At 37.7% G+C, this 13,556-nt stretch overlaps 1 protein-coding gene across 1 annotated transcript; it reads right to left on the bottom strand.

Annotated features, from left to right (window-relative positions):
• Positions 1 to 10,250: 10,250 nt before the first annotated feature.
• LOC150036729 (uncharacterized) lies at positions 10,251 to 11,163 on the bottom strand. The gene is made up of 2 exons (XM_090313221.1): positions 11,040 to 11,163; positions 10,251 to 10,846 (listed from the first exon to the last, which is right to left on the bottom strand). The coding sequence occupies exons 1-2, from the start codon at positions 11,161 to 11,163 to the stop codon at positions 10,251 to 10,253; spliced, it is 720 nt and encodes a 239-aa protein (XP_090169347.1).
• Positions 11,164 to 13,556: the final 2,393 nt, after the last annotated feature.

The following is a 13,556-nucleotide window of genomic DNA, read 5'->3' as shown; positions in this document are numbered from 1 at the left end:
AGAACTAAATCATTACAAGTTATAAAGGAAATGGATTAAATTATTACTTATTAAAGTTTAATAACTAAATTGTTACTTATTAAAGTTCAAGGACTAAATCAATACCAACTAAAGTTCAGATTCCAATTCTGATTTTCTATCGTAAATTTTAATAATATTTTTCATATTGTTGGTGCCAAATTTGGGGCAAGAAGACTCAATTGACATTCATGTGACACCAACAGTTGAATTTGTAATTTGGGGAAAGGAATGTGGTCTGCAAAAGAGTAAACCTACACATCGTTGTGGGGGTAGCCAATTACACTCTGATGCTTATGCTAAAGCGTGAAAGAGTGTGGAAGCAAGGAAGTTTGAGAGTCGGACTCGAGTTACCTCATATGGAATTACCATTATGTATTTATAGAGAAATCTTGACCTAGGGTTTCCTTTTCCGAGTCATATTAGGTTATCTCTCGAGTTAAATGGGTCAACGCATGCATTTAGTTTGCCCCGTTCCTTAAATTTGGAGGAGGTTGAGGTCGAGGCCGAGAAGGTAGGTTTGGGCTTTTGACCTAAACCCTCCTCTTCTCAAGGCTCAAAATGGTCGTTGTACTTCCATTCATCAAATGGAGATAGTTGACCTCAACCTCATCATTGGTCGAGGCTGACCAAGCTATTTTGACCCATAACCCAAATTAGCCTTTTTTTCTAAGCTCATCTCATCTTCTTGGCCTAGTGGCTTGTCCGTCCACCTTGGTCTTGTTGGCCCCGTTGCTTCCCTTTCTTTGTTGTGTCATCTCTCCCTTTTAGCCCAAAAATCACTCATAACATTAACCTCCATTCCCAAGTTGGGATTCGTGTTTTGACTATGTTCCATGGTTTAGTTATGAAGAAATCAGCTTGGGAGTACAATATTCCCTTTCATCGCCATATTATCTCGTTGCGAGACATATTTTGGATCTTGGGGGTGTTAGGCTGTAAGGACTTCCTCCTCTACCTTGTTACTTAGATGAGAAAAAAATTTAAAAATTAAAAAAATTAAAATTAATTTTTATTATTATTTGAAATAGTATTAAAAGTTAATAAGATAAAATGGATAAATTAAGACAAAAGCAAAAGAAAGTGCAAAATGAAAAGTTGTGCATAATAAAGGTGGATATTGTGTTGGTGGCTACGAAATAAAGTTAAAAACAATCATGACAACTGGATTGGATCAAGAAGGTGCTGAAAGTGTGTGAGTGATTCAGAGTAGCAGTTAGTTCTTCTTGCTAACTCTATAAATACCTCTGGTTGGGAGGAAAAAAGAAGGAAAAGTTGAGAAATTGTGAGCACTTATTGATTAGTGAAAAGGAGGGTGAGGGGAAAGAGGGAAAGAAGAAGAAGGATAAGAGAAATTGTTATCAACTGATTCTTAGTTTGGGCGCAAGTAGTAGTGATCTCAACATCAAACCACTTAACCCACAACACCTCAATGACTCTTGCATTGCACCACATGCAAAATGCAAAATGCATTGAAGTAGTAGTTGTTGCATTAAACACGTAGCAATCACATGCCCTGTGCACTTGCTGAATGCACCATTGTATTGAACGCATAAGTTATCGTGAGTGCATTCCCATCCAACTATTCAATGCACCATTCTCTATCACCCATTGTGTGTTGATAGCCGTCAGTTTAATAGTTGGAGTTGTGAGTAAGCTACTTTTAAGCTTAAATTGTACTATATCTTTATTTTAGTAATAGTCGGGTAATTAAGGAGCTATATAATTAGGGGATGTTCGATGTAATTTTTCATCGATTTCCTTTAGGGCAAACTGTGGTCGAGGAAGCTTACCACCCCATCAATACACACCCTTGTCTGTGAGTGACTTTCTTTTAAATGAAAGCTTTTACGTTTAAGCATGAGTATGATGCGTTAAAACATGATTTATTGCACTCGAGTGCATCCTATAGTTTTGAATTCCTAGTGTTATTTTAAGCATGAGCTAACTATGCGTTAAACCCTATTGTTTTTATTCAAATGGTTGAATGCATGATATCGTATTTCTGAGTTAATTTCGATAGAAACATGATGATTTATGATGATTTGTACAAAGTGGTTTTCAGCCAACAGAACCTGGTACTTATATATTATTATCCCTTGAGGCAAGTCTGCGTGCACGTGTGACAAAGTTTGCGCTGATGTATAGAGTTGGTCTATATCAGTGAGCTGGTGTATTGAGTTGGTCTACCTCGGCGGGGTAGTGTATTAAGTGGTCTACACTAGCGAGGTTCCGAGGGCAGGTTTGATATGGGTGCTTTAAGCTCACAGAATTTAAGAAATGTTTTCTGTTAAACGTATCTCTTACGTTTTACAATATCCTTGCTTAGTTTCAAACTGGGTTTAAAAGAGATTTTATCGTCACTCATTGGGCTTTTAGGTCTTACTTTTCTTTAAATGTTTTCCCTAGGTAGCGAAAGGGTTTCAAGTTTCTTTTGAAGATAAAGTCTGCCACTCGTTAGAATTATTTCAGTAGTATATATGTACTTTAGCTCCTGGTCTGTAATGGTAGTGTGTAAATATTGGTAGAACAAACAAGTCCTGAAATTTAGCTTTTGAATGAAAATGATTTTTGGATGAACTTCACATTTAAAAATGTTAAGTAGTGTGTTTCCAGGGGTTTAATAAATTAACATGTATTAATTAATAATAAATTAAATTATTCAGTTAATCATGAAGAAGTCAGCAGTAGGTGTTAGTATGGAATTGGTGTACATTGTCTTCTCATTCCCCTTTAGGTTAGAGGGCTAATCTAGGGAGGGGTGTAACAGGTTAGTATCAAATCATGGTCCTACATTAGTAGATTAGGATATGTGTCTATGTACATAAATAATATAAGTGCATTATAAGAATCATGCCTTGACGTGGCAAACTTTTAGGCAACCTGCATGAAGAACTCGAGACGCTACCAGAGAATCTGTTCTAGAGAATGAGGAGTTTGAGGCTGAATCTAGTGTTCTTGAAGCTAGGGTAGATATAGAAGAGCTGTTGAATAGAGTTTCCCAGAGACTTGTAGCATGAGTGAAGGTAGTACGAAAGGATTCTGAAAAGAAATATGGAATAGAGCGTCTGAAGGCTCTAGAAGCTACAACATTCACAGGAACAACAGATCCTATTGATGTTGAAGTTCGGCTAAACATGATAGAGAAGTGCTTCAGGGTAACGAGGTACCCTAAAGAGCAAAAAGTAAAACTCGCTAACTTTCTGCTTAAAAAGGGAGCAAAAGATTGATGGCGAATAGTTGAAAGTAGTGTGGAAGTATTGATAAACTTAGCTGGGAAGAATTCAAGAAGCCCTTCTATGAAAAATATTATCCTCGGTCGTTCTATAATATAAAGAAGAATGACTTCCTGAAGCTTATACAGGGACAAATAACGATAGTTGAATATGTGAAGAAATATATTGAATTATCTAAATATGCTACCACAGTAATCGAGGATGAAGTGGATCACTGTAGAAAGTTTGAGAAAGGATTACAAGAAGAAATCTGTACTCTGGTTACAACAAACGCAAAATGAAGCAAATTTGCTAAGCTAGCTAGGAAGACTATGAGAGTGGAAAGAAGCTTGGCAGAGAAGTAGGAAGGAAGGGAGATTTTCAAACCCCAAGCTCATTACATTCAGATAAAGGGGGCAGTAGAAGGTACGCACCAAGTGTTAAGGAAATTTCAAACCTAGACGCAGTGATACGTCTGGATCGGGTGGAAGAACTCTAGGATCAAGCAGTACCAGTCATCCTGCAGATTTCTTTGGAAGACTGTGACTAGTCAACTGAGAAAATCTACAGCTAACACTGATAAAAAAAACCTTTATGTTCATCATGTAGAAAATATCTTTGGGGTCAATGCCAGAGTGGACCCTTTGTTTGCTTTAATTGTGGATAAGTTGGCCATTACAAGAGGGAGTGTCCTCAGTTAGTACAAGAGGAAAATTTAGCACAAAAGACCACTTTGTAAACAATAAACCAACAGCCAAAGCCAGTAGGGGCAAGCGATGAAGGTTCAAGTGGAACCAAGCAAAAAGAACCAACTGGTCGATCCTGTTCTCAAGGTAAGATCTTTACAATAACACAACAAGAAGCTAAGGAGACATCTGATGTGGTGACTGGTACGCTGTCTATTTTTTATAAGTCTGCATGTGTCTTAATAGATCCTGGTGCAACACATTCATTTGTTTCTAATATCTTTACTATTATGATTGATGGAAGGGTAGAATTCTTTCGTGAGGAATTGTTTATTGGTACACCTGTCGGTAGGACCATTGTAGTCAACACAGTATATCGCGACTGTGTGGTTCAAACCAACGGTAGAAAGTTAATTGTTAATCTGATATCGATAGACCTCTAGGAGTTTAACATTATTATAGAAATGGATTTTTTTGCATAATTATTATGCTTCTGTTGATTGTCACCAAAAGAAGGTTGTGTTTAAGCAATATGGAGGGTCTGAGATTGTTTTCAGAGGTGACAGAAAAATTCTTTCAACTTGTATGATCTCTGCACTAAATGCTAGTACACTAATGAGGAAGGATTGCATGGGGTATTTGGCTCATGTCATGGATATGCAGTCCAACAAGTTGAAGCTAGAAATACCGATGGTACAAGAATTTTTTGACGTGTTTCCAGAAGAATTATCTAGTTTATCGCCTGATAGAGAGATTGGATTTTCAATTGAGTTGATACCCAAAACAACATCAATCTCTTAGGCTTCATATAGAATGGCACCAGAAGAATTTAAGGAGTTAAAGATTCAATTATAGGAATTGATAGAAAAGAGGTATAGTTGATTGAGTGCATCTCCATGGGGTGCTTTAGTCTTGTTCGTAAAAAAGAAAGATGGCACAATAAGACTATGTATTGATTGCCAACATTTGAACAAGGTAACCATACGTAATTAGTATCCTTTGTTGCGAATCAATGATCTTTTGTATCAACTTAAGGGTACCTTAGTTTTTTCTAAGATTGATTTACGATATGAAGACGACTAGTTGAAGATTAAGGAAAAAATGTCCCACTTTCAAGTACTAAACTTGAACGTCTGAAGCCAACAGAACTTCTTAATCCATTTCCAGTACTAGAGTGGAGGTAAAAGCATGTTAGTGGGAAATTTTTATTTGGACTTCCCTGAATCCAGAGCGCCTACGAAGGTATTTGGGTGATTGTGGATAAGCTTACAAGGACTACGCAATTTTTACAAATTAAAGCCACTTCTTCTCTTAACCAGCTAGCTAAACTCTATGTAGATAGAGTAGTTAGTCAGTATAGAGCTCCAGTGTCGATAGTCTTGAATCGGGACTCGAGATTCACTTGTCAAGTTTGCAGCAAGCATTGGGGACGAAATTACACATTTAGCACAACATTTCACCTCGAAACAGACAGTTAGTCAGAGAGAACTGTACAAACTTTGGAAGACATGCTTCAAGCTTGTGTTTTGCAGTTTAAGGACAGTTAGGACTCTCATATACCATTAATGGAATTTGCATTAATAATAGTTACCATTTCAGCATTAGGATGGAACCGTTTGAGTCATTATATGGTAAATACTACAGAACCCTAATATGTTGGGATGAAAATGGAGAACAGAAGTTGTTAGGCCCAAAATTGGTGCGAACTACTACTAAAAATGTGAAGATTATCAGGGAAAAGTTGGAAGATGCAAAAGACTAGTAGAAAAGTTATACTGATAAGCAATGGAGAGATTTGGAGTTCGAAGTAGAAGATAAGGTCTTTCTCAAGTTGCCACCTTGGAAAGGAGTTTTACATTTTGGCAGGAAAGGGAAACTGAGCCTAAGGTACATAGGAACATATGAAATTCTGGAACGTATTGAACCATCAGCTTATCAATTAGCATTGCCAATGGAGCTTTCTGATATACGTGATGTGTTTGATCATTTAGAAGAAGGTATACGATCATTTAGGAAACATGTTGCGATCCTTTAGAAAACAATCGGCGCTAGACAATCGTTTAGAAAAACGTAGGCGATCGTTTAGAAATATGTGCGCGTGTGTAAGCGATCGTGTAGTAAATTCATGCTATCGCATAGTCTCTCAATTTACTATGCAATAGGTTGCATACACTTTACTTGAGCGAATTCTGTGATCTTTTGCAAAATGAAAACGATTTTCATTTTAATCTTTAATTACGAAAATTGAATCAAACCTCCCACTAACACACGGTTACGGAGAAAATGACGTGCATAATTATCCCATAATTGTCAAATTAAAATAATAAATATAATCGTATTATATTCATTAACCTATAGTTTGATATCACATATAAACCATAGTGTTTTCTCTTCCACTAGATATAAATCATATTTATATCCATTTTCCTCCAATTAATGTATCTCATACATAAATTCAATCATATCATATATAATTAACCAGTTCAATCATATCATATATAATCGAACTACATCTAGTCAATTTGAACATTTCAAACTGACCCAAAAACTGATTCTCAACTTGAATCCATTGAGCTACCAAGGGGACCTTATGAACCTATGGTCGAAGCTTCAACAGTACGTGAATGACTGACTAAACTCTTTAGCCACGAGATCCACCATCCATTAACTACTAGACATTCCACTAAAGATCGATAGTTGAACTCTCTTTACCACAGATATATTTATATATCCATCAAATATAACCAATCAATAATACGATAACCCTTCACAGATGTTCGTAAGTACAACTGGGCCAATTTATCGTTTTGCCCCTATAGTTCCATCTAACTCCTTAAGTACCACTGATTCCTCTAATGAACAATACAACATAGTCCTACTATGTGTGGACACCTTTCGGGCTATAAGAAGGTGTGTGGCGCCACATCGTTCAAGTCTCGGGATCAGCCCTTAAGGGAGCAATCTATTAACACTTGTGACCATTCCACAAAGCGAGCCGCATCCATTGCGTTACCAGGAATGTTTCCCTCCTATATCCATATAATACTGAACATTTTGTTTATCACTCAAGATATGATTCACTTGTATGTCACCTGTTGGAGGAAAATTAGGGATGAGGTTGCACACACAATCATGCGTTACACATGGCTTAAGCTATGTGTTCACGCCCATCCATCAGGGGTCATGCGTTGGAATGAAAATGTGTTGATCTAGTATGCAATGACCACGCATTCCTATCATAAGTTTTCTTACGCTCGCGCCAAGTATAACACAAACGCAAGTTTCTCGGGTAATCTGAGGTCGAACACAGGGACTTGTCACTCAATAATTCTTGTGAAGCAATGCGTTTGAGGCGATGAATAAAAATAAAAAGAAGAAGTTTAATGGATTTACACACTACTCCTACTCCTATCTAAACGGATTGAGCAATTGAAGACTTGGAATGAGAATTGGTAGATGCACAATAACCATTAACGCGTAGTAATGTTTATTATCTTAAATCGCCCGAGTAATCCAAGCTCGTCACACTAACGCATCGGACACCTCTCGGTGGTCAGCCGCATGACTATATCTCTATAGTGCATGGTTGCATTGAGCATAAGATTGTGCCTATCTCTAGGAACAATGCATAATTTGCTTTAGTGCGTTCCATCTCTTACCTTCTCAGGTAGTTAGACGCGACTATTTAACTTGTAGACAAGCAATGCAACAACCCATAGACAAGCGTTGCTACAGCCTTTCAGCAAGCAAAGAGGATTAACTCACTATACTCGCACAGTGCACACCTCTGGTGGGTTGCTACATGCGTCCTATCTCTAGGCTATATGATTAAGTATGCGATCGCCTTTGATAAATAAACGATGAAGGTAAATGATGATAAAGATAAAGATGATGAAGAAGATGACATTGAAGTAATCAAAAGATGCATTGATTACAAAATGTCTTAATATCTTAAGCTAAAATGTAATACAATATAGAGGTTAGAAGAGAAATAAAGGACTCTGCGTCAAGGCTGCCGGTGGTGCCATGGATGAATGGTGGAGATGTCTCTCTCGAGCTCTATCTCCGGTGAAAGCTCCGGTCGTCACTCGGTTTGGTTTGTGGAGGTGAAGAATTCTCACTAAAAAACTTGCTCAAGCTCTCATCTGTGATCGCAAACCTCTGCTTGAGGCAGAAGTTCAGATGCTTTGAAATGAAGGTCGAAGGGGCTATTTATAGTATTTAAACGCCGAAAACTATCATGATTGTGTTATGTCTCACTGCTGCCTTTTTCGCGGTATGGGCAATGTCACATCATCTTATCTTGTTGATACTCCCAAGGTATGCATCCTAGCTTGAGTCAACTGAAGTATCAACATATTTTACCCATCTTGCGATCGTCCTTCTATTATGGTTGTCACTCCGTGGCTGCAATTTCCAATTGATCACCGCATTCGCTTGATCAATGCAACTTCCATGCGATAGATGCATTCGATCACCGCAACTTCCATGCGATGGGCACATGCGATCACCGCATACATTTGTCTATGCAATAGCTTGATTTTCAGCGCATGTATTTGTCTTTGCGGTCGCCTGGCTTCAGCACATGCGTTTGTCTGCGATTGCTTATTTCCAACGCATGCGTTTGATCCCTGCGATAGCTACAAAAATAGACACTTTGGCACCGAGTAATGCATAATATTGGGGTCAGTGAGGATTTAGGTGCTAATCGACGAAAAACTCAATTTTTTGCAAATTCTAAGTATTATCACCGCATGTTCTACTTATTAGCCCACATAATTCTAAATAAAAGGCTTATAGTAACTGGCATTTCTACCAGTTATCATCACCACATACGTGCTTAAGTTGCATACTGATAACCAGAGATTTTATGTTTATTGGTTTGTGGTAAAGTAAATAAAACATACAACTGAGCAAAAAACAAGATGTGAAGTAAATATCATATATTATACAACACAAGCGTTCGTACAAACTGTTTACAGACTATAGGACATGATACTTTAGGGCATCAATCCCAAAAATCTCCCACTTGTCCTAAAGCGAAGTAGGGTGTACATAAAACTAGTACAAAACAATAAACTAGAGCATAAAAGCCCAGTACAAGAAAATCTCCCACTTGCCATAGTCCAGCCGCAGGCGATCCTATAGACCCATGCTCCACAAGTGACCCTCAAACACTATAGGCGTGAGAGCCTTCGTAAATGGATCAGTAACATTGTGCTTCGAAGCGATCTTCGTGATGATCACGTCCCCTCGATGCACTATCTCACGGATCAGATGATACTTCCGCTCTATATGTTTGTCGCGCCTATGACTCCTCGGCTCCTTGGAGTTCGCCACTGCCCCACTATTATCACAATATAGGGTAATGGGCCTAGACATATCTGGAAAAACTTCTAGTTCTGTCAAGAACTTCCTGAGCCAGACGACCTCCTTAACAGCTTCGCAAGTCGCTACGTACTCTGCCTCTATAATAGAGTCGGTGATGCACCCCTGCTTAGTGCTTCGTCACACTACAACTCCTCCGTTAAGAGTAAAGATTGACCCTGATGTGGACTTGCGAGAGTTCTTATTAGTCTGAAAGTCAGAATCTGTGTATCCAGTAAGGATCAAATCCTTAGAACCATACACGAGCATGTAGTCCCTCGTTCTCCAAAGATACTTGAGAATGTTCTTCACTACAGTCTAGTGACCCTGGCCTGGGTTAAACTGATACCTACTGACTATGCCCACAGCGTAGCAGATGTCTGGATGAGTACAGAGCATCGCGTACATCAAACTGCCAATGGCAGATACATGTGGGACCCATTTCATCTCCTCAACCTCTTGCGGCATCTTAGGACACATGTCCTTAGACAAAGTGACTCCATGCCTGAATAGCAGTAAGCCCCTCTTGGAGTCCTGCATTGAGTACTTGAGCAACATCTTGTCAATGTACGATGCCTGAGACAGTGCTAGCACTTTGTTCTTACGATCTCGAAAGATCTGTATGCCTAGAACCTAAGAAGCATAGACACCGATACAGATACACGATACGGATACGACCAGATATGGCGATTCGTCAATTTCTAAAAAACTAAGATACGGATACGTCTAAGGATACGTCATTTTTATTTTTATTTTTTCATATGTATACATTTAACCATAAAGAAAGGTACTAGAATGTAGTCCAAAACATAAGGTATTAAATTAATAACATAAAAGTTCTTAGTACAAAGACAAACTAGAGAAACTTGAATTACTATCACTTTGTCCTACCACAAAGTTCTTAGTACAAACCAAATTAGTAACAGAAAGACTAGAAAATAGAAAAACTTGAAACATTCAAATCTTAAATCACCATAACATCATCATCATCAACATCATTATCACTTTCACCACCACCATGATCTCCCAAAACATCAGCCTCTAACTTTGGTTCATCTAAAGATAAATTGGCTACTTCCAACATACCAACATCTTCAAAAGAATCAAAACTATCTCCAGCAATGTCCCATGCTTTAGTCTCTCCTCTTGAATATTCTGGAGTACCCCTTGACAAAAGGCGTAGATTGCTGTGAATATATACCAAATCTTCTGCACGTTGAGGTGTCAACTTGTTCATTTTGAGAGTGTTAATAAAAGAGTATGTGCTCCAATTTCTTTCACAATAGGAAGAGGAAGAAGGTTGCCTGAGTGACTTCAATGCAATTGGTTGAAGCATTGGGGCATAGACACCATGAGTGGCCCACCAACTTATAGGATCAATTATACATCTTTGAGATATGGAATCAGGGTCACTGAAATCTTTAGATTTGGTAGAAAAGTTTGCAAACTCTATGTTCACTTTTGCACAATCCCCAGGGTCACTAAAATATTCCTTAAAGCACTTCATCCTCTCTCGAGATAGTTTGATATCTTGGTGTGGGGCTACTCGATTAGGGGACTCTAAAAGCCATTCTTAACTATAGTACCTAAAATAGATTAAGGTTAGAATATAAGATAGATAATATATATATATATATGTATGTAAAGAAAAGATAAACAAGATAGTGTAATTAAGTACCTCAGATTCAAGGAGTGTGCTAAACTATGAAGTGGAGTATTGTTTTTATTCCAACGTAAAAAGAGGAAAAGTCACTAGGTTCAGTTGGTTTCAATCCTTCATGCTTATAAATAGTTGCCTTCACCTTTACAATCATTTCATCCCACATATCATACACCAAATGTAGACAAGCTGCATCTGTATTACAAGCTCTAATCATGTCATAGATAGGTGTAGTAAAGGCAATAATATAATCAATTTTGTCCCACCATAAGTCGTTAAACACCAAATCCTTCACATGCCTTGCCTTTACCTTGGTCTTGTTGGCCTATTGGCTTGTCCGTCTACCTTGGTCTTGTTGGCCCCGTTGCTTCCCTTTCTTTGTTGTGTCATCTCTCCCTTTTAGCCCAAAAATCACTCATAACATTAACCTCCATTCCCAAGTTAGGATTCGTGTTTTGACTATGTTCCATGGTTTAGTTATGAAGAAATCAGCTTGGGAGTACAATATTCCCTTTCATCGCCATATTATCTCGTTGCGAGACATATTTTGGATCTTGGGGGTGTTAGGCTGTAAGGACTTCCTCCTCTACCTTGTTACTTAGATGAGAAAAAAATTTAAAAATTAAAAAAATTAAAATTAATTTTTATTATTATTTGAAATAGTATTAAAAGTTAATAAGATAAAATGGATAAATTAAGACAAAAGCAAAAGAAAGTGCAAAATGAAAAGTTGTGCATAATAAAGGTGGATATTGTATTGGTGGCTGCGAAATAAAGTTAAAAACAATCATGACAACTGGATTGGATCAAGAAGGTGCTGAAAGTGTGTGAGTGATTCAGAGTAGCAGTTAGTTCTTCTTGCTAACTCTATAAATACCTCTGGTTGGGAGGAAAGAAGAAGGAAAAGTTGAGAAATTGTGAGCACTTATTGATTAGTGAAAAGGAGGGCGAGGGGAAAGAGGGAAAGAAGAAGAAGGATAAGAGAAATTGTTATCAACTGATTCTTAGTTTGGGCGCAAGTAGTAGTGATCTCAGCATCAAACCACTTAACCCACGACACCTCAATGACTCTTGCACCACATGCAAAATGCAGAATGCATTGAAGTAGTAGTTGTTGCATTAAACACGTAGCAATCACATGCCCTGTGCACTTGCTGAATGCACCATTGTATTGAACGCATAAGTTATCTTGAGTGCATTCCCATCCAACTATTCAATGCACCATTCTCTATCACCCATTGTGTGTTGATAGCCGTCAGTTTAATAGTTGGAGTTGTGAGTAAGCTACTTTTAAGCTTAAATTGTACTATATCTTTATTTTAGTAATAGTCGGGTAATTAAGGAGCTATATAATTAGGGGATGTTCGATGTAATTTTTCATCAATTTCCTTTAGTGCAAACTGTGGTCGAGGAAGCTTACCACCCCATCAATACACACCCTTGTCTGTGAGTGACTTTCTTTGAAATGAAAGCTTTTACTTTTAAGCATGAGTATGATGCGTTAAAACATGATTTATTGCGCTCGAATGCATCCTATAGTTTTGAATTCCTAGTGTTATTTTAAGCATGAGCTAACTATGTGTTAAACCCTATTGTTTTTATTCAAATGGTTGAATGCATGGTATCGTATTTCTGAGTTAATTTCGATAGAAACATGATGATTTATGATGATTTGTACAAAGTAGTTTTCAGCCAACAGAACCTGGTACTCATATATTATTATCCCTTGAGGCAAGTCTGCGTGCATGTGTGACAAAGTATGTGTTGATGTATAGAGTTGGTCTATATCAGCGAGCTGGGTGTATTGAGTTGGTCTACCTCAGTGGGGCAGTGTATTGAGTGGTCTACACTAGCTAGGTTCTGAGGGCAGGTTTGATAAGGGTGCTTTAAGCTCACAGAATTTAAGAAATGTTTTTCTGTTAAACGCATCTCTTACGTTTTACAATATCCTTGCTTAATTTTGAAATTGGGTTTAAAAGAGATTTTATCGTCACTCATTAGGCTTCTAGGTCTTAGTTTTCTTTAAATTTTTTCCCTAGGTAGCGAAAGGGTTTCAGGTGTCTTTTGAAGACAAAGTCTGCCACTCGTTAGAACTATTTCAGTAGTATGTATGTATTTTAGCTCCTGGTCTGTAATGATAGTGTGTAAATATTGGTAGAATAAACAAGTCTTGAAATTTAGCTTTTGAATGAAAACGATTTTTTGATGAACTTCACGTTTAAAAATGTTAAGTAGTGTGTTTCCAGGGGTTTAATAAATTAGCATGTATTAATTAGTAATAAATTAAATTATTCAATTAATCATGAAGAAGTCAGCAGTAGGTGTTAGTATGGAATTGGTGTACATTGTCTTCTCATTCCCCTCTAGGTTAGAAGGCTGGCTAATCTAGGGAAGGGTGTAACAAGTTAGTATCAAATCATGGTCCTACATTAGTAGATTAGGATATGTGTTTGTGTACATAAATAATATAAGTGCATTATAAGAATCATACCTTAACGTGGAAAACTTTTAAGAAACCTGCATGAAGAACTCGAGACGCTACCAGAGAATCTGTTGTAGAGAATGAGAAGTTTGAGGCTGAATCTAGTGTTCTTGAAGCTAGGGTAGATA

Source organism: Benincasa hispida, chromosome 4, assembly GCF_027475165.1.
Source record: "Benincasa hispida cultivar pf3 chromosome 4, pf3_genome.v1.1, whole genome shotgun sequence".
In the NCBI taxonomy this organism is placed as follows: domain Eukaryota; kingdom Viridiplantae; phylum Streptophyta; class Magnoliopsida; order Cucurbitales; family Cucurbitaceae; genus Benincasa; species Benincasa hispida.
This window is presented reverse-complemented; position numbering and strand designations above follow the sequence as displayed.

Excerpts from the sequence above, each read along its gene's own strand:
- LOC150036729 (XM_090313221.1), bottom strand. The coding sequence starts at position 11,163 with ATGATTAGAGCTTGTAATACAGATGCAGCTTGTCTACATTTGGTGTAT. Across the intron at positions 10,847-11,039 it reads ATTGAAACCAACTGAACCTA|AGTCCCCTAATCGAGTAGCC; the intron begins GTGACTTTTCCT and ends AATGGCTTTTAG.